Source organism: Anoplopoma fimbria, chromosome 1 (assembly GCF_027596085.1).
Source record: "Anoplopoma fimbria isolate UVic2021 breed Golden Eagle Sablefish chromosome 1, Afim_UVic_2022, whole genome shotgun sequence".
In the NCBI taxonomy this organism is placed as follows: domain Eukaryota; kingdom Metazoa; phylum Chordata; class Actinopteri; order Perciformes; family Anoplopomatidae; genus Anoplopoma; species Anoplopoma fimbria.
Window position 1 is genome coordinate 29006572 of NC_072449.1, and position 18781 is coordinate 29025352.

Genomic DNA, 18781 nt, shown 5'->3' on the forward strand with positions numbered 1-18781 from the left:
AATGAGCAGGGTCCACAGGGAAGGAGGCACAAATAAAGGAAAGGAAGAAAGTGAAGGAGATGGTGTGTTTGGGGAAGAATGAGTGTCAACCAGAGACAGAGGAGATGATGGTCAGTCTTTGCAAAAAGCAAAAGGACGGTTGCCTTGGAGCGACCAAAAGCATTATGTCATAGAAACAGAATGTTGACACCAACACCGCCAGAGGAAGATGAAGTTATTCCTTGTTCATTTCAAAATGTTGCCGTTGTGTTTTATGCCTGTTATGAGAATCTTTCTGCTGTAATGGATGCCAGCGTGGGCTGAGTTTCTGTCGGACGCCGTTGCCGACAACAACCCAGAGATAGCGAGCCGTGAGTGAAAGTTCTCTTCCTCACTGGGACAGAGGTGTGCTGGGGAGGTTTTTCCGACCAATTCCTCTATATGTAATTTGCTGATTTAATGGCTTCACCTCTTAAAAAAAGAGTGAGGGCTGCCAAAAGAGCGGCTACAGCAGGGCAGCTGCTATTTCCACCAAACTACTCGTTGGACATTGGAAAGACCAACAAGATTGGTGAGTTTTATATTGTTTCCATTTTGAAGAAAAGTGTGTTTAAACGACGAGTTAGTCTTTGTTTGGTGTAAGAGAGAAACTTATATTCAGAAGGTTCGGTTTAGGTGTCAAACAAAATGTGCTGTGTTGGCCTTCTGAATTTATTTATCGGGCCTGCAGCAGGAGAGACCATCAATATGAAACGCTCTGAGGAATTTCATTCTTCAGCAGACCACGTTTACCATCAGCACTGATTGAAAATTCACATAAAAGGTTGCAAATTCTCTCTTTAATCAGTTTTGGTTGAAAAGGACGCGAGCAACGAGATGATGCCCTTGATGTGATGAATGACTAGAAACCTTGAGCAGTGACAGTGAAGGAGAGGAAACGAGTCGGTCTTTGGCATCGGGGGAGTTCTCTTGTAGCTCTCCTCTGCAAAGAAGAGAGAGGGAGAAAAGGAATGAGAAAACATGGGGGAGAACAAATCCAAACTACAGTCTTGCTGACTCTAACTCAGCAGTGATGGCAGCCTCTCCTCTCCTCAGGGACACGGTGGTCGCTGCTATCTCTCTCCCACATGTAGGCACACCTCTCCCTCACCCTCTCCTATAATTATCAGCAGCTCCTCACCCCTCTTCCCCTTATCTTTCTCCTCCTTTTTATCTGCTACCCTCAAATCCCTGCTCCCCTCAGACATCTCCCCCTCTGCTCTTCACATGAATGAGTGATTGTCCTGCATAAAGTATGCACACATAAGTAGAAACACTGTACCAGTTAGTACACTGTATAATAATGTTTTTTTCCACATTACTTTTGAAAAGTTATGAATAAGCTGTTATTGTTATTCCTTTTTTCTTCAATAAGAACTATTTTTACGGTGATAAAAACAGTATAATTCAGACACCAAATGTTTTATACACATTTGAAATAGTTTTGAAGAATGACATGATTCAAACTTCCATTTAGTGGATGTCCCCATATTGTTACATGACAGGGGAGAATACTGCTGATGAATTTGCTTTCAGTGACCCTCCTTCATTATTGATCCACAACGAGGATCTTTGTCTCTTTTTGTTTACCATTGTAAAGAGTTTTGTTGGACCGATTAGCAAAGATGACCTTCTACAAGCTAAAAGCATGAAAGACTATTCAGACTACATAGAGTAGTCTTCTCAGGCATTTGACTCAATACAATCAAGCTTTGTGGCAGAGATTCATATTTTTTGAACGGTAGTGTAAGTCAATGGGATCTGTATAGTAAGGCACTATAGGTTCTCTGTATGAACCACATATTTTGTTTTGTGTATGTCAACAGAAACGCCGTGAATTCATGTAGAAATAGACTCTTTGTCCGAGGCAGGTTGAATAGTGAGTTAGTGACCTGTGCACACACACTCATAATAACACCCCCACTCCCAGACACACACACACGCTGGTCCAGCTGTCATGGCCGTCTGCGGCGGCCTGATTAGCGAGCTGGTGTCACGGCTGAGCTGTGACTGATGGCTCGCTGACAAGCCGGCTATTTAAACCGCTGCCTGCGTTTGTTTTCATTTCATAAAGGTACACAAACACTGGGACAGTGCTGGGTGGAATTTGTCTGACCGCCGGCCCCCGAAACGAGGAGGGGGCCGGAGAGGAGGAAAAAAAGAGGCTTTTATCTCAGCTGGTGGAGAAGTGAGGGGCCGCGGGTCGGAGGTGACATCTTTAACAGCCAGAGGTAGAAAGTAGCTAAACACCTTTACTGAAGCATTCTTAAAGGGTTACTTCTGGATTTTTCAACCCCTTATTTTCACGTTTTCTGGAATGGGGACAAGATTTTTCAAACCGGCTTTAACTTAATAGCTTGGGTGCTAACCACTACACCACCGTGCAGCCCCCTAACTTTGTTGTTGCGATTTGATAACTTGTGCTGACAAACTGAATACAATTCATCTGATAGAATTTCCTAGATATTGTGTGTTTTCACATTAGTTTTTTTCTGAACTATTAATCACATTTAAACCAAATTCAAATCGCAAAAGCATTCAAACACAAAACAACCAGAGGATTAGAAACACCTGGCCCCGTGTGCTTCACGGGCACCCACATCATCCTACACTCAACGAGACATCAGCGATTGACAAGGATGAAGAGCTTGGGAAATGCCATGCTGACGTTTTTGATGCTCGCAGTACTGCAGGACTTGAAATGTCCAAAGGCTGGTTTTAAGCAGGCGGCAACCTTCGGTTCTGCTAAGCGAAGCCAATGCGTAAGCCTCTTAAAACTTGCATTCTCTCTACTCCTCTGGTTGCAAATGACCTATCTAACGTATCTACGTCACTCCTTGGCATTCCAAATATGGTAACTTCAAGACAGCAGTCCACTAACCAAAAGGTGACGTCACGATGACTACGTCCACTTCTTAGATACAGTCTATGGTTTTAAGCACAATCCATGTGTTTATGTGTTACGTTCGTGTATGTAGTAGTGTGGCGAGCATGTGTTCCTCTTAGCAGAGCTTTGAAATTAGCATTAGAAGTTGTCATAAATATACAGAGTAGCTTTGAGTTTGTTGAGGCATAAAAGTGGCAGCTGATGCATGTACGGTTAACTTGTGGTAGAGTCAAGGTCAGTGGAGACAATGCTGTAACTGACAAAATATGTAAGATTTATAATTATATTTCATAAAACAATGATCACACAAGGCCTGTTGTTCTGCAGTGCTTTGTTCATCTTTTTTAAGATTTTATTAAAAAGTCTTAGATGATTATATTACATGTCTACCAGGCTATAAATTGTGAGAACCTTCTTTTCAATCCAATCGCAAATTCAAGATATGATATTCATATTGACTTTTATCATAAGCCGGTATGCCCAGCCTATATTAAATGGCAGTTTATATGTTGAATATAACCAGTGTTGTGTTGGTCACACTATGATTTACTGCTTGTGTATATCAAATAATACAGAAGATGGTCTAAAACACAATCTCAGTGAGGTTGTGTTTCCCGCACCGTTCAGCCCTGGCTCAAAGTAGAAAAATGCTGCCAATAGCAGGTCTGGCTGAGCACCGTGCTGGTGGATGGGGACTTTGGTTCCCTGTCGTAATGCCAGCTGGTGCACCTGCTCTGAATCAGGTTAACAGGTTGATTGGCTCAGAACAGGTGGTACATGCACACTGCTTTCTTTTAGGCTCCACCGCTGGGATCAAAGCAGTTTTTTTTACACAGAAGATGGAAGGTGGCCAACCTGCCAGTTTTTATGGTATTGTGTTTCGCTTGGATTATATGCTGTTTTAGTAAGTGGCTGTCCCTGATCAGAGCGCCTCGGGCTGCCAGGCTCTCATTTTGCGAGCAGCTTTTTTGTTGCTAAACGCCACAGGTTTTTTGCTCTACGTGTCTCGCATTTTGTTCCCTGAATGCCTAAATTTAAAAAAAGGGTCATTAGTGCTTTTTCTCTGTGGGGACTTTCGCTGGAAACCCAGAGCTACATGACTTTACCAAACCAAAAGCGCTCCGTCTGATCAGGCAATAAAGGTTTGTTGAAAGATGTGGTAAATGTAAAGTGAAAATACTATCAGATAATTCTTTAGATCACACTACAGTCATTTGGGACACCTGGCTCTGACCCACCTTCAGAGGCCCAGGCAGACCCTCAGCTCCTCCAGCGTCAGGCCTCGGTCCCCGTCACTGTCGCAGTGCTGAATGAACTTCTTGGCGCACCGTCGTGGCTTCAGCCTCCGTCGCAGGAACTGACGGAGGGGTCGGGCCTCGCGTTCGCTCAGCGACCCGCTGGAGTCCACGTCCAGCCGGCTGAAGTGCCAACGCAGCGCCGCCTCTGGCCCCGAGGACTCCACGACCTCCGGAGCAGCGGGAGAATCGGCGTCTGGAGTAGAGGAGGTCGGGGCAGCTGAGGTCGGAGTGCTGGGAGATGGAGACGGAGAGCTGGAGGGAGGCGTGTTTGAGGGTCTGGTGGAAAGAGACGGGACAAAAACCAAAGAGGTGAGAGGTTTAAGCAACTCTAGTTTAAAGGAGTAATACACTGAGACTGAGTCTTTTCAGAATGAAAGACTACTAGTACATGGAGCTGCAGCTGTAGACAGTTTGGATTCACAGCAGTTACAATTTATACTGAACACCCAGATCAATGGCAGTGAGCTATGTTGCAGGGGAGCTTTATATGCAGGAAGTGGTTGGTCTAACATCCAAAAACTAATGTATGGCTAGAATATCACTGGAATTACTGACCATACATGGACGAGAAGTAAATTATGTTGCAGGAATTATTGGAAACATTTCTATAGATATTCTTTCTAAATCCTTTTTACCCAACCATGAAAAGGGGATGCTGTACGATCCCTTTTACCAGACATGAATCCGAGCCTCATCCATCAGAAACTAAAAACACCTGAAGAGGTGAATGTACAACAGCGTATTAAGGCTAATGTAGGTAAATAAAAATGTATAAAATGTAATAATTTCCAATATTAAAGTTGTAGATTACAGTAGAAAAACATTTGATTAAGTCATACATATTTGTTGAAAAAAACAACATGGTGATAAAGAAAAAGGAAACGGACCACATTCTTTCATTTTGCAAGGTTGGATCAACCATATCAAACCACGGATGCCGGTTATACACCGCGGTAACGATAGCGTGATAACATTTAAATCAGGATTTTGAGGTTAAGGGAGATTATAGTTGGGACTGCAGCAGGTCAGAATTATTGTAAACCAATCATGTTTATACTTGATAAGTATTACATTTTTACGAGGATGTGGCAGCCTGCTGAAACACTAAATCACTGGGTGACTTCTGGGCTCCTTATCAGTTATACAGCGAGTCTGTATCAGACAAAAAACACAACCAAACCTGGAAATTCATTCCCCAAACACACAGTTATCAGGAGGAAAAAACACGATGGAAAATGAAATCTGGGCATCGTGTTAGTGTGTGTGAGTTTGCAGTGGTGCTATCTGGCATACGAGGCTTCTGTCATACCATAAAACGGTAACAAGAGAGCAAGAGAGCGAGTGAGAGAAGGGGGTGTAGGAGGAGACTCAGATTGAGTGAAAAAAAGAAGAAGTTATGAGAACAAAGTGAATCTATAAAGAGACGAGCAGATGGAGGGAACGAGGTAAGTACTGAAAGTTGATTGGCAAAAACAGTCGGTCTGTTCTGTTCTTCCAACAGTTTCCATCAGTTAATCAGCTATTTGATCGGCTCTGTGTTGTTCATTGAAGCGTGAAATTGGTTTTCATTTGGCACTCGGAGCGGCGTCTCGGCACTGACCAGAGGAAAAGTTCTGCATCCGCCGAGGTCCAAGATGGAAAATTTGTAGAATTTGGCCGACCAGTAGCGCCTATGGTAAAATTTTGATGAGCCTCATCTGTGCGGTTTGTGTCGTATTTGTAATCAACAATGTGACTGTAATTATAGAGGGGAAGAGGATGAGTTCTAATGATTCAAAACAGTGTCTCTGGAAATGTTTTATGAGGTAGAAGATGCATTTAACATGCTTCCAAGGCCTTATTTAATATAAAACATTATTTAGAGAAATGTTAAACGTTAACCAAAACATGTTTACTTACCTTAATAGGACCTTTAATGCAGAGCTTTCAACAAGACGGGTGTATTTCCTGATCTGCTTATATTAAAAACTGAGTGTGAACCTGCTCATACATTTACCTTTTTTTTTTACTCATTATCCAATTTATTATTATAATTTTAAGTCATGCTAGATTTTTATTTTCAAATCGTCAAGTGTCACCCGATGTAATAACCTAGCTCTTACATATGCTCAGCAAACAACCTGCTGCAGTGCATACAGGCCAATTATATTTCATAATCTTGTCTTTAGTCTATGTTTCTGTTAACACAACTATCCCTCATTTATTTGATTTGCATGTCTTAATAGTACTTATACTGCATTGACAATGTAGTATAAGGGTGTACTGAATTTATGTTTCTACTCATATTAATATTCTCTCTTCTTTTAGTATTGTTTCTGCACGCTTAGAAAGGATAACTTATACCACATTTTTGTAATTCTAACCTCATATTCAGTTTTTTTAGGATGACAGATGAAAGATATCCTCTTGGCTAACTCTGGCGCCTTTATTAATGTGCACTGTCTCTACCAGATAAAACAACAAGTAGATAAGCCAAAATCCCGCTGGATCTTGAAAATCTCACCTGAGTGGGATATTTAGGTTTGAACCCAGATCCCAGATTCCTATTGGATGAGGTCCAACATGTGTAACACGCCAACATCCTCACCATTGATATAAACAGAGCAACCCTCTGATCCAGCCTTTCCACTGGGACATCAGTTGATTCAGGAGGTAAATAGCCTAGACACAGTCTTCACAGGAGATTATATCACGACACTTTGATCACTACACTCACTATACTGTGATGAGCAGTAGAATAAGACTTACTGGTAGGGACTCAGACTTCCAGCATGCTCTGTTTCCAACTGCAGAGCTCTAACCAGACTCTGCAGGAAGTGCTTCCTATGATCTCCGGGACACCCTGAGGGGGGACAGAGCAGAGAGGACTGTTACCATGGATGATGGAGACTCTGCACATGACCACAGTCTATCCTGCCCTTCCTCCTGTTTCACACTGCTGCTCTGTTTGCTGTCACAAACAACACATGTTTCATGAATTTCAAATGAAGTAAACAGGATGAGATTTGCCAAAGATTTTCTCGAGAACATTTCTGAAACTTTTTACAGAAATATTAGATTTTTTTGTGATGTAACAGAAACTCTTATATTTACCAGGCAGAGGGTTCTTCCCGGGCCTCCTGTCTGTTGGTGCCTCCTCTGCCCCAGTGCAGTCTGGGATGCGATTCCTGCATAGAAACAGAGGATTTTAACAGTCAATTCACCAATATTACAGTTAAAGTATGTTTAATTAATAGAAAAGTTAAACGAACACGTCTTTAAAACAGGGGTTTTCTGTTCATGCAACGCTACATTAGTGGTGGAAATATTGTGCTCATCTGCCAAAAAGCTAAATAAATGTATTACTTAGTTGGATAAATGTTCTTCCCTGGTAAAAATTAAATACTTTCTAATTATTTACTCCCAGAGATGGCGTGTACACTGTTTGTCAGTAGGAAACATTATCAGCTCCTCGGGGGAGTTCTCCTCACTCCAGTGAACCAAAGAACACCATCCCATTAAAAACGTTGAGCATCAACAACGCTGATAAAACCCCTGGAGAACAGAAATCATCCAACTGCAATTTATTCTGATTTGTTCTGTGTGTTTCCTTTACGGGTATGCCACTAAGGGAACAGAGACAGTAATTGGTGTAAAATTGGATGATTAGGATAATACGCTTCTGTGCATCAGTGCACGATTACATTTGTGCCTGTATAAAGCAGTCATATCCAGGGAGGGAAAGACCAGAGCAGAACGAAAGAAAGAAAAAATGTAAATTAAATATTGATCAAGAACTTTAGAACTAAAGGACTGATTGATTACCTCGCAGATGTGCCTGGCAGCGGTCTGCCGCTGTCCACCCGGACACACCAACAGTAACCCGTGGCAGCGTGACACTGCGCAGGGCTGTAGCGGCCGTCTGCTGTGCATTCTGGGATGAAGCGCTCCTCCTGCGAGGCTGAGCCTATCTGAGACCGCTCCCGCTCGCATGTCTGAGGACTGTCTGTGCAAACACAACAATGTTACAGTATATTTGTGAGGAAATTTCACGACAGTACACTGCATTTAAAAACATCATCCTACCTGTTTTTCTGTTTTAGTACTTAAGAGAACCTCTCATTTTACTGCAGTAGAGGTCTGACATTCTTAAAGTTAAGCAGGTTGACTTCCAATCATAAGACTATATAGGAATGGCCAATATTGTTCAGGTATATTGGATTGAAGCGGATATAGAGGTAACATCTCGCTGATAGTCTAGTTTGCTAATGTAGGTCACATATAGCAACTTATTTTCTGGAAATCCACTTTTTAAAAGTGACAAACCATTGCGACCCAGTTCACAATTCTTATATCTAAATTGTAAAAGGAGAAGATGAGCGAATTTGTGCGTATATGAACGCCCCTTTTTTTTACCTCCACTTCACAACCAGTTAAAAGTTCTTCACAGTAACTTTGATTTTAACATTTTCAACAATGTAAACAAAAGCTGAATATTATGAGCTTGGTTATTATGGTTAATCCATCAGACTGTGCTTTGGGGCAGCAGTAGCTCAGACTGTGCACACTTTACTTTAGTAAACGGAGGGTCGCCGGCTTCCTACATGAACCATGTACAGAGTGTGGAGTGGTAACTGGAGAGGTGCCAGTTCACCTCCTGGGCACTGCCGTTTGAGCAAGGCACCGGGTCCAATCTCTAGATACATAATGATTGTGTTTCCGATCCTGTTTAAGCATTAGTGTATTTGAGCCTGTTTTTTTGTGAAAATAATTGAATTTCCCCTTACGGGATTAATAATGTATACATTATTACAAGTGTACCTAATAAAGTGGACAATGGGTGTATATGCATAACTACCTATTTATAAACTGGCAAATACCCATTCCACACACTCACCCACTATAATTCCTCTGACTCTTACCAGTGGGTCGTCTGACTGAGCGGTTTCCTTTAGGGTCAGAGTTCATCAGGATGGTCACCCAGAACGGAGGAGCGATCAGCTCTGTTAAACAACGTGTAAAGATATTTATGCTTGTGGAATTGTTGTACAGAGGACATGGATTATATGATAAATTGCATTAAGTGTTTGGAATAGCTTTGGATGAAATCTGTAATTTATTAAGTGGAACCAAAAAAAACGTATCCATATGGGAGAAAGTTTGGTTTGTCACCTGTAGGTTTCCTGGGCTCCAATGTAGGTCCTTGTTCATCCACTTCGTCTGGAACATAAGAAAAAGAGTTAAAATAATACGATTGAGGGAGGAAAAGAAAAACCACCTCAGAGGGAAGAAAGCATGCGAAGAATCAGAGAACGGAGGGATTGTTGGCGTGTGGAGCGGCCTGTGAGAGCTCCACTTCCTGCAGGTGCGTCTGGCAAAAGAAAACCAGCGATGTCATGCCAGGAGACGCCAGAAGAAAGAAAAAAAAGTGGAAATAAGAAACATACGGAACAAGTATGCATTCAAGTCCACATCTAAAATGTGAAGAATAAACATGCATGCAGAGAGAGCCATGCTGCCCTTGGAGTAAAACCTCTTTCTCACCTTTAATTGGCCCAGAATCTGCATTGCTGGTCTGAGCCAACTCAGAGATGTGATCTGTTTGGAATGATTTATTGAAACAGAAGTGTGTAAAAAATACACAAACCTTAATGACGGACACATGGAGAATCTACCTCCAAGCTAGTTTTTCTCTGCAGAATAAAGTGTATCTGACCGGTACAGTCGGGCACCAGGTGGAGGACCGAGGTCCCGCTGACAGGTTTGCCGTCGGGCATGGAGCACCAGCAGTATCCGGTCTGGTTGTGACACTGCACTGGCAGGAAGTGACCGTCCGGACGGCACTCCGGCACAAAGACGGCAGCTGGCGGGCTAACATGGCCGCCGCTGCTGTGGGCGGCGGCCTCCAGGGCCTGAGCCCGGGCCAGCTGGCATTTGGACTGACTCGGGTCTGAGAAGAAAGGGACATCAAGTCATTAGTGTCCACATGTTCCCAGTGGAGGAGAGTAACTAAGTACATTTACTCAAGTACTTAGAGGGTAACTATTTTTCAACCTGACTCTATATTACCATGTTGTTGTATCTAAGTGACTAACAGGGACAACACATTTTGAAATTGGACCAGTATTGTACTTAAGTACTTCCATTTTTTGCTACTTTATACTTCTACTACCCTACATCTCAGAGACAATTATTGTACTTTTACTCCACTACATTCATTTGATAATTGTAGTTACTTCGCAGATTCAGCTTAATAACACAAAATATAAAATGTGATGTATTATCATAGATTAGAAATAAACCTTATTGATGCCCGGGGCTAAATTCACAAGCTACCCAGTAGCTCCACCTTTTAACAGCTGCAACATTAAAGTGATGTTGCAGCTAGTAAAAGGTTATAACCCAATAATATAATATATTATTCTGAAATAGGCCATTTTGTATAATGAGAACTTTTACTTTGGGTACTTTAAGTATACATTAAAGCCAATACTCCTGTACTTGCATTTGAATGCAGGGCTTTACCTGCAACAGAGTATTTCTACACTCTATTATTGTTACTTTTACTCAAGTAATAGAGTACTTCCTCCTCCACTGCATGTGCTCCCAGTGAAGGGGAGTGTGGAAAGGGTGAATGCTTTTCACTGTAAACACAGACATGCATACAGTTAGAGTTCAGCCTAACTCTCCACCATAAGAAGAAGTCCTTGTCCATCTGAGTCAGTATAATGAAATGGATGAAACACAAACAATCTGCTGCTGCTGATGATGAAGCTGCGAGGGTTTGTACCTGAGCAGTGTGCTCTAGGAGCGAGGCGGAGCTGCGTGTTGATGCACTGGGCCCTCTGGAAAGCACACAGCGATTTATACAGCCTGCCGTTGCTGCCGCACACGGCTCTGTGGCGCCCCCTCTGGCAGTCCAGGATGCAGCCACGAGGCCACATGTTCTCTGTGATCAGGAAGGGCTACAAACACACAGACAGAGGTTTTGGAATGACTTTTACAGCCAGTAAACAGCAAAGGGAAACGTGTTTCCTTCCTGAGTGAATGGTACATATACAGTTAATGCTACTACGAGGAACTTATCGTTTTCTGTTGATTTTAGCGGTCCCTATGGCTAAAAGCGGTAGTGAATTATCTATGTTCATACAATTGTCATCCGCGTACAGGTACATACATGATATTTTACCTCTGCATTAAACCCATCCTAAGCCCGGGGAGCAGTTTAAGGTTCAGTATCGCACTTAAGGATACTTCAACAAGAGGAGCCGGTTATCAAACTGCCAACCTTGTAGTTATAGGACAACCCACTCATCACCCGGGGGAAAAAACAGAAGATATACACTCTGAAACAATGTATTGCCTCCGCATGGCTGTCTGTCTGTGAGGGATTACTTGGGCTCAAATTTTTCAATGTCACGCCTGAAAAAACTGACTAAAGAGCTTTCGCTACTGGGTTTATCTGACTTTGCGGTGTCCGTTGGTGTCCCTACCATGCCCAGTATGGCAGGAGTGATGTTGCCTTTTACAGATCCTTCGACCCCTTCTAAGGCACCCCCATTTTTCAGGACCTTCCAGGCATCATTACAACCGGCGACAGAAACCTGACAGAAACCTGCTGTGGGTTATTTAGCAACACGGACTTACCGCCAGAGCTGTGCGCGCTCGGAGGGTCGCCTGTTAGAGCCGATAGCCCAAATATCCCTCAAGACAGCACAACGCTAAGCCCTGACATCAGCTAAAGTGAAGCACCTTTCACACACAACGACACTGGCAGCATTCCCCTTTTAAAAACGTTTATCTCATTTGGCTGGCGAGGCGGACTTTGGGAAAATTGGGCTTTTTTATGCTGTCTCAGTCAACCTGTAAAAAAAAAAAAAGAGGAGAGCTCAGTCAACCTGTAAAAAAAAAAGAGGAGAGGCAGAGAAAACAAAGAGAAGGGAGTAGAGGAAACAAGGAGATGTAAGAAGGACAGAATCTGGTGAGCGTGATGAACTAAATGACTCCCAAATGCTCCTCTCGGTGGCTGACAACACACTCTCGAGCTCGGGATCACACACACAACTTCACACTTATCCAAAATATACCACCCACACACTCACTGAAAACACCTGAAACAAGTAAGGTAGCACCCACACACTGCACCACTACTACACACTCTTCATCAGTACCTCTTTGTCCATCAGCCTCCCCTGCTTTCACACACACACACACACACACACACCCTTCAGGCTCTGTGTGTCCTGTGTGTCCTACAGTGTTGACATAATGTAGTGGTGAATGAGACCTCTGTGCCTCAATGTCCAGACATTTACTTAAATATTGACCGCAGAGATCAGACATTAAATATAATATATATTAATTAATTATTTGATCAACGGAAAATAATAAACCAGCTGCTATTGTTATTTATCTATTTTTATTACTATAAAGGCCAATCATTTGCTGGTTCTGGCGATTAATGCCTGATTAAATGATGGAGGCCTACAGAGAGAATAAAGGAATGAAAGTGTGGGTGGAATGAATGCAAAGGAAGACTGGAGGAGGTGAGAGGAGTAGATGGGGGGGGATTGGATTTCCTGTCTGTCAGGAGAACTACAGCAACTACAAATTCCTCAGTGTTAAAACAATTACCACCAGTGTTTTTGGGCCAATAATACTTCAGCCATGAATGTGTGCATATGTGTGGGTGTGTGAGAGAGAAACAGACATATACCTTTAAATACATTTCTTTAAAAAGATATTTGCAGTATTTGCACAGTTCTCCCGTTTTTTAAACTTTACTTATATAGATTTATATACGTATATAGGTATATATACGTGTATATACATATATTTATACATAAATATATACATATGTATATACACATAGAAACACATATATATACATATACATATGTATATACACATAAACATATGTATATACATACATAAATATATATATACATAAATATATATATATACATATATATACATATACCTATACACATTTATATATATACACAAATATACACACATACGTTAACACATAGACACATAAATACACATATCTGTATATATTTTTTGTTGGTATTTAAAAAAATACCTATTTTATTTATATATTAGATTACAATGTTACACAGCTCAGTTCATTTCTTTATTCTAGAAGATCTTTACTTATACATAGAGAGAGAGACCAAGACAGAGAGATAAAGAGAAAGAGAGACAGGAAGTGAGCGAAGAGCAGAGGGAGCCAGAACGAGCCTCCACTGTCTCCTCTCACTCGCTTCTTGCTTTAGGAAAACCTAAAAACTCATCTCCAGAGCTTTGCGAAACACGATGTTTGTCCTTGAAAAGCGTCGCTGACGCTGCTGAAAGGCCTGTTGACACCCAGCGGCGTGTGAAGGGGGTGAATCGTTCACTTGTGAACGTAGCTCTCTGCCATCAATCTGTACAGCTGAGCAGTTAAACCCATCATTAACACGCCGAGGGTTGACCATGACATGTTTAACATCTTAAACGTGTGTGTGTGTGTACACACATCACCTTCACACATTCTAATCTCCTGATGAGGACTATAATCTTCCTGGAGGAATACAGCGTCTGTGCTGCTCACTTTATATGCACCTTAAAAAGAAGCAGACCGGTAGTTTTGTATGTTTTATCCCATTAACCGCAAATGATCTGCACTTTACATTAACTGCTAGCCATTTCAAAAGCATACGCTCAGGTTTCACATTGACTTCCAACCTTCTGAAAAAGAACTGGATCAGTGCGTGCACGTGGTCACCTTACAGGGACTCACCTTAAAATGGTGTTTCTAAAAAGCTAGAAAAGTGTTTTATGCCTTTATTAAATAGTGCCAGTAGAGGGACAAATGGTTACCTGGATGTAACTCAAGTTCTATGAGTATGGGTGTAACCCTCTAACAGGCTTCATAAGTAAACATGACAAAGAAGATATTCTTCTGTGACAATTGATGATCGAAGAATTTGCGGGAAAATCCGTTCTCAAGGTGGCTGTGTAAAAAAGGGAGACGAGCATCGCATGAACTGGGGCTTTATATAAGCGCTACCTCGCTATTGGGCAATCAAGAGGGTAGACCAATAGCCGATGCTGTTAGAGGGCGGAGCACATACAAAATAGAACAGGAAATATGTGAGAGAGAGATGCAACAAAGTTCCATCAGTTGTGGTGTCTCTGCAGGTGAGCGCTCTCTTCAAGTCGTTCTGTGCAGATATACTTATATCTTTCCTCTAAATTCCAAGTTTATTTTTTATTGTTATTCTGTTTATGTTCAAGTCTGTGCTCTGAGTTAAACCTGGCCTGCAAAACATTTTTTTTCCCTGGGGACAATAAAATTAAAGTTGAGATTATAAAATGATAGAGAAGGTAAAGTAAACAAATGTGATTTGTTATTTCTTGCTTTTTAATGTTTGCTGAGGCTTCTTTGTTCAGTCAGCCACTTAAACTCCACAAAGCCTCCTCGGGAGGACAGGAGGAGTATGAGGGGCTCCCGATCAGAAACACTCTAATTGGTCCTTTTAGAGGACTTATAGAATAAAATACGATACCGTAATAAAGTTAATGAACATTAAGGAACATTTACCCCAAAATACCTGCTCTCAACTGCACAAACACATTATACTTTAAAATCAGAAATGCCTGATAAGTAACTTTAAATCTTGACATTTCTGTCTCATGGAAAGGAAAAGAAAACAGATGGCTGATGGGAAGCCATTTTAAAAAACACAACTGATTAAAGTGATTTACAAAAAGGTTTAAGCATGCCTCCTTAATCCTTTAATATATGTTGATTATTATTGACAATTATTGGAATATTATGGCATCCCCATAATATTTATCTGGGCTCTTGTACTGCACATTATAATTCATTAGTTTGTGTGATGAATCTACGTTTTTTATTAACCTATATTACCACAGCCATATTCTACCAGAGTTTATAGTGCGTCTCTTGACTTTAGTGCCCTGACCATATTTGTGATATTTGTTTAGCGTACTGTTAAAATACATTATAGGATTACTGGGGCTCTTTTCCATAGGAATTCCTCACTCTCTACTGCACACACCTGCCTGGTTTCCCCTGAGTAGCAGGTTAAATATTTGCCTGGCAGCAATGTGTGTGTGTTTATGGTTTGGTCTTGCTGGCTGCTCTCACCCTGCCCTCCTCCAGGGAGCTCACTCACACAGACTTCTAAATCAAACATGAATATTAATCTCTTTACTCCGAAAAGCAATATTGTTTTTGAAGCCGTTGGGATAACTAAAATACTATCAAGCAGATCATTTCTTTTTGTGTGTTGTGTTTGTTGTCAAGCCTGTTCTGTTTAAACCGATTAAAGCCAAAGCAGATAAAACCTGGCAATTTAGAGCCACTGTGGTGTAGCTGCTAGTGGTCCCTGAACAGTACGCCAATTACAGAGATAAACAACACACACACACACACACACACACACACACACACACACACACACACACACACACACACACACACACACACACACACACACACACACTAGCACACGCACACGCACGGTAAAACCAGGCAGCTCTGCTCAGTTCTGCCGAGTGAAGCTGATGCGGAAGTGTCTTAAACGTTGCATTCGCTCTACTGACCACCAGGGGGCGACTCCTCTGGTTGTATAGAAGTCTATGAGAAAATGACTCTACTTCTCTCTTGATTTATTCCCTCAGTAAACATTGTAAACATGAGTTTATGGTCTCAATCTCTAGTTTCAAGTCTTCTTCAATACAGCATGATGTTCATTTAGTAAATTATTATTTAGGGTCAAATAGACCATAAAGCAGAGTATGCTTTAGGGCAGGCTTACTGTGATTGACAGGTCTCAAAATATAGCAGATATTCTTAGTAAAAGTCAAAGTAAGCCAGTGGAAGCCTTTGTAAGGGATAATAAATAAAAAGAAATGAAAAGAAAAGAAAAAACCTCAGAGCTAAAAGCTAATAGCTAAAAACCTATGCATAAAATAAATGTTTCAATCCATCAGATTTAAGAATAAAAAAATGTCAACTAAATGAAGCCTGTGTAATTAGAGGGTTTCAAAATCAAATATTTGAATATTTTTTCACCAAACACCTCGATGTCGATATTATGCTACAATATTGCAGGCTTGGCTAGAGGTGCTTTCACTATTTATTTTACAAAATTAGATTTTTTGAAAAAAGAACGTCATCATGTGGATATAATGAGTAGAATGGTTAAAGGTGAAAAATAGAATAGCTAGAACAGTCTGGTCTGTTCAGATAATGACAATGTAACTGTTATTTGGGTTTTAAAAGCAGGAAAAGACGATACTTGTGACATACTACTTTATTAAGAAGTCCAAAATCTAAGACGATATCTAGTTACTCCTACACAGTGGCAGAAATCTGTTATTAAACCTATTCTTAAATCTTCAAAAAATGACCCAAAGCTTCCTCTCAGCTATAGGGGTATAAGCCTTATTAGCTGTGTATGTAAATTATATTCCTCACTTTACATGGCAGACTTTTAAATCACCTTGACAGGACAGGTTTTCTTGCAGACGAGCAAAATGGATTTAGAAAAGCCAGAGCATGCGTTGATCATGTATATGTAGTCACTTCCATTATACGTGCAAGGATTAAGGAGAAGAGGTCGACGTTTGTTTGCTTTATTGATTTCAAGAAGGAATTTGACTGGATTAAAAGGGAACTTCTTGAATATAAGTTATTAAATTCTGGTGTAAACGGGAAGTTTTTCTTTGCCTTAAAGTCCCTTTATCAAGCACCTGTTGCCCATGTTCAAGTGAATGAATACACAACAATTTGGTGTGAAGCCAGGAGATGTTTTGTCTCCAACATTGTTTTCCATTTATATTAATGATTTAGCTCTACAAATTAAAGATTCTAATTTGGCGGTCAAAGCAGATCAAATCATTACAGAGAAGTTCAGTTGTTTTTAACTTTGGTTCAACAGTGTTATCTCACTCTGAACAGTATAAATACCTTGATTACTCTCGATGAGCACATGACATTTAAAGAAGCTGTCAATGTTCTAGCTCAGTCAGCGGGAAGAGCACTGGGATCTGTACTGAACAAAGTTAAACATTGTGGTAATTTAGGATTTCATACATATACAAAACTATATAACTCATGTGTATGTCCTGTGTCTGACTATGTTTCTGGTGTTTGGGGTTTTGGTGAGCAGTAGTTGCAACACTGTGCACCACAGAGCGATTAGATCATTCTTGGGAGTTAAAAAATCAACATCAGTTTTGGCCATTACTGGGATATGGGTTGGGAATCACCAAACATCCGACATAAATGTCAAATGCTTCAACTTTGAAATAGACTTGTGAATATGTCTGATCAGAGACTTACAAAAAAGATATTTCATTGGGACATTTTGCATGGCCATCATGGGCTCAGGGTTTGAAATCTCTGTGTAATATGACCGATTTGTCTTTCATTTTTCAGAACAGGTTATTTTGTAATATTCAGGATATTAGGACCAAACTGTTTCTTATGCATAAAGAAAAATGGTCAGTTGACATATGGTGTAAACCAAAGTTACGAACTTATTGTCTCATAAAGAATAACTATAATGCAGAACTTTATGTTAAGTTCAACTTAAACAAAACACAAAGATCCCTATGTGCACAGTTACGCTCAGGAACATTACCACTAGCCCTACAGAGACCGGGAGGTTTCATTCCACTCCAGAGGAGGACAGAATCTGTTACTTTTTGTTTTACTGTCCTGTCTACGAGGACATAAGGGATGTCAAATGACTTCCATTTATGTTGATTTATTTTGGCTGGATGACTATGAAAAACTCGAGCTGTGTTTTAGGAAAGGAACCTTCTTTGTAGCAGATTGTATTTGCCAGGCCTGGGAGAGAAGACAGAAAGTTTTGTTTAAGATTGAGCAGTGAAGCAACCTGATGAGATGTGGGTCCACTGCAGCTGTACTGTTGGTGTCTTGTAAACCCATGAGGGTCGGGCACCTTCTATGCATGACATGAAAATAAAAATAAATATCTCTCCATCCATCTAGTCTCATACCACATTATTCATGTAATATTTACATATTGCCTAGTTTTCAACTAAGCTGGCATAGAGTTCTGGTGCACTTACTAGTTTTAGTCACTTAACTCCTAAAATGCATCTCTCTTCACACACTAGCTCAGCAAACACAAGGTGTTAGTTGTTAGTAAGTCGGAGTAGAAGTTCGGGTCCTACCGCTGTTCTGTGGGTCTGGACCGACTCCGACAGCAGGAGGACGAGCAGGAGCAGCATCCCTGAGACCGAGGAGCAGAGGAGCAGAGGAGGAGAGGACCAGAGGAGGAGGAGCAGAGGAGCAGGTCCGTGTCGGTGAGGATGAGGTCTAAAGAAGGTCTAAAGAAGGTCTAAAGAAGGACTAAGCGGAGAACAACTTCGCTTTCACTTCCTCGGAGGAGCCGCTCATGTTGCAGTTCGGTGATGCGTGCGCAGATCAGAGCCTCCTCTCCTCCAGGTACTGCCCATTCCCACACTCATTCATGAAACCCACCAGGTGAGTCCTGCTGCTCCCATGTTTGTCATTCCCAGTGCCCTCTTCTTCAGTCTCAGTGCCCTCTTC

At 41.3% G+C, this 18781-nt stretch overlaps 1 protein-coding gene across 1 annotated transcript; it reads right to left on the reverse strand.

Moving 5' to 3' along the window:
• Window positions 1–661: 661 nt before the first annotated feature.
• On the reverse strand, window positions 662–18459 carry LOC129097670 (SPARC-related modular calcium-binding protein 1-like). Its single transcript, XM_054606582.1, has 11 exons — window positions 18403–18459; window positions 10973–11147; window positions 9899–10132; window positions 9727–9780; window positions 9355–9402; window positions 9105–9185; window positions 8008–8188; window positions 7297–7370; window positions 6952–7045; window positions 4144–4479; window positions 662–961 (listed from the first exon to the last, which is right to left on the reverse strand). Exons 1-10 carry the CDS (start codon window positions 18457–18459, stop codon window positions 4146–4148), a joined length of 1332 nt encoding a protein of 443 aa, XP_054462557.1. The 3' UTR covers window positions 662–961; window positions 4144–4145.
• Between the last annotated feature and the right edge of the window lie 322 nt (window positions 18460–18781).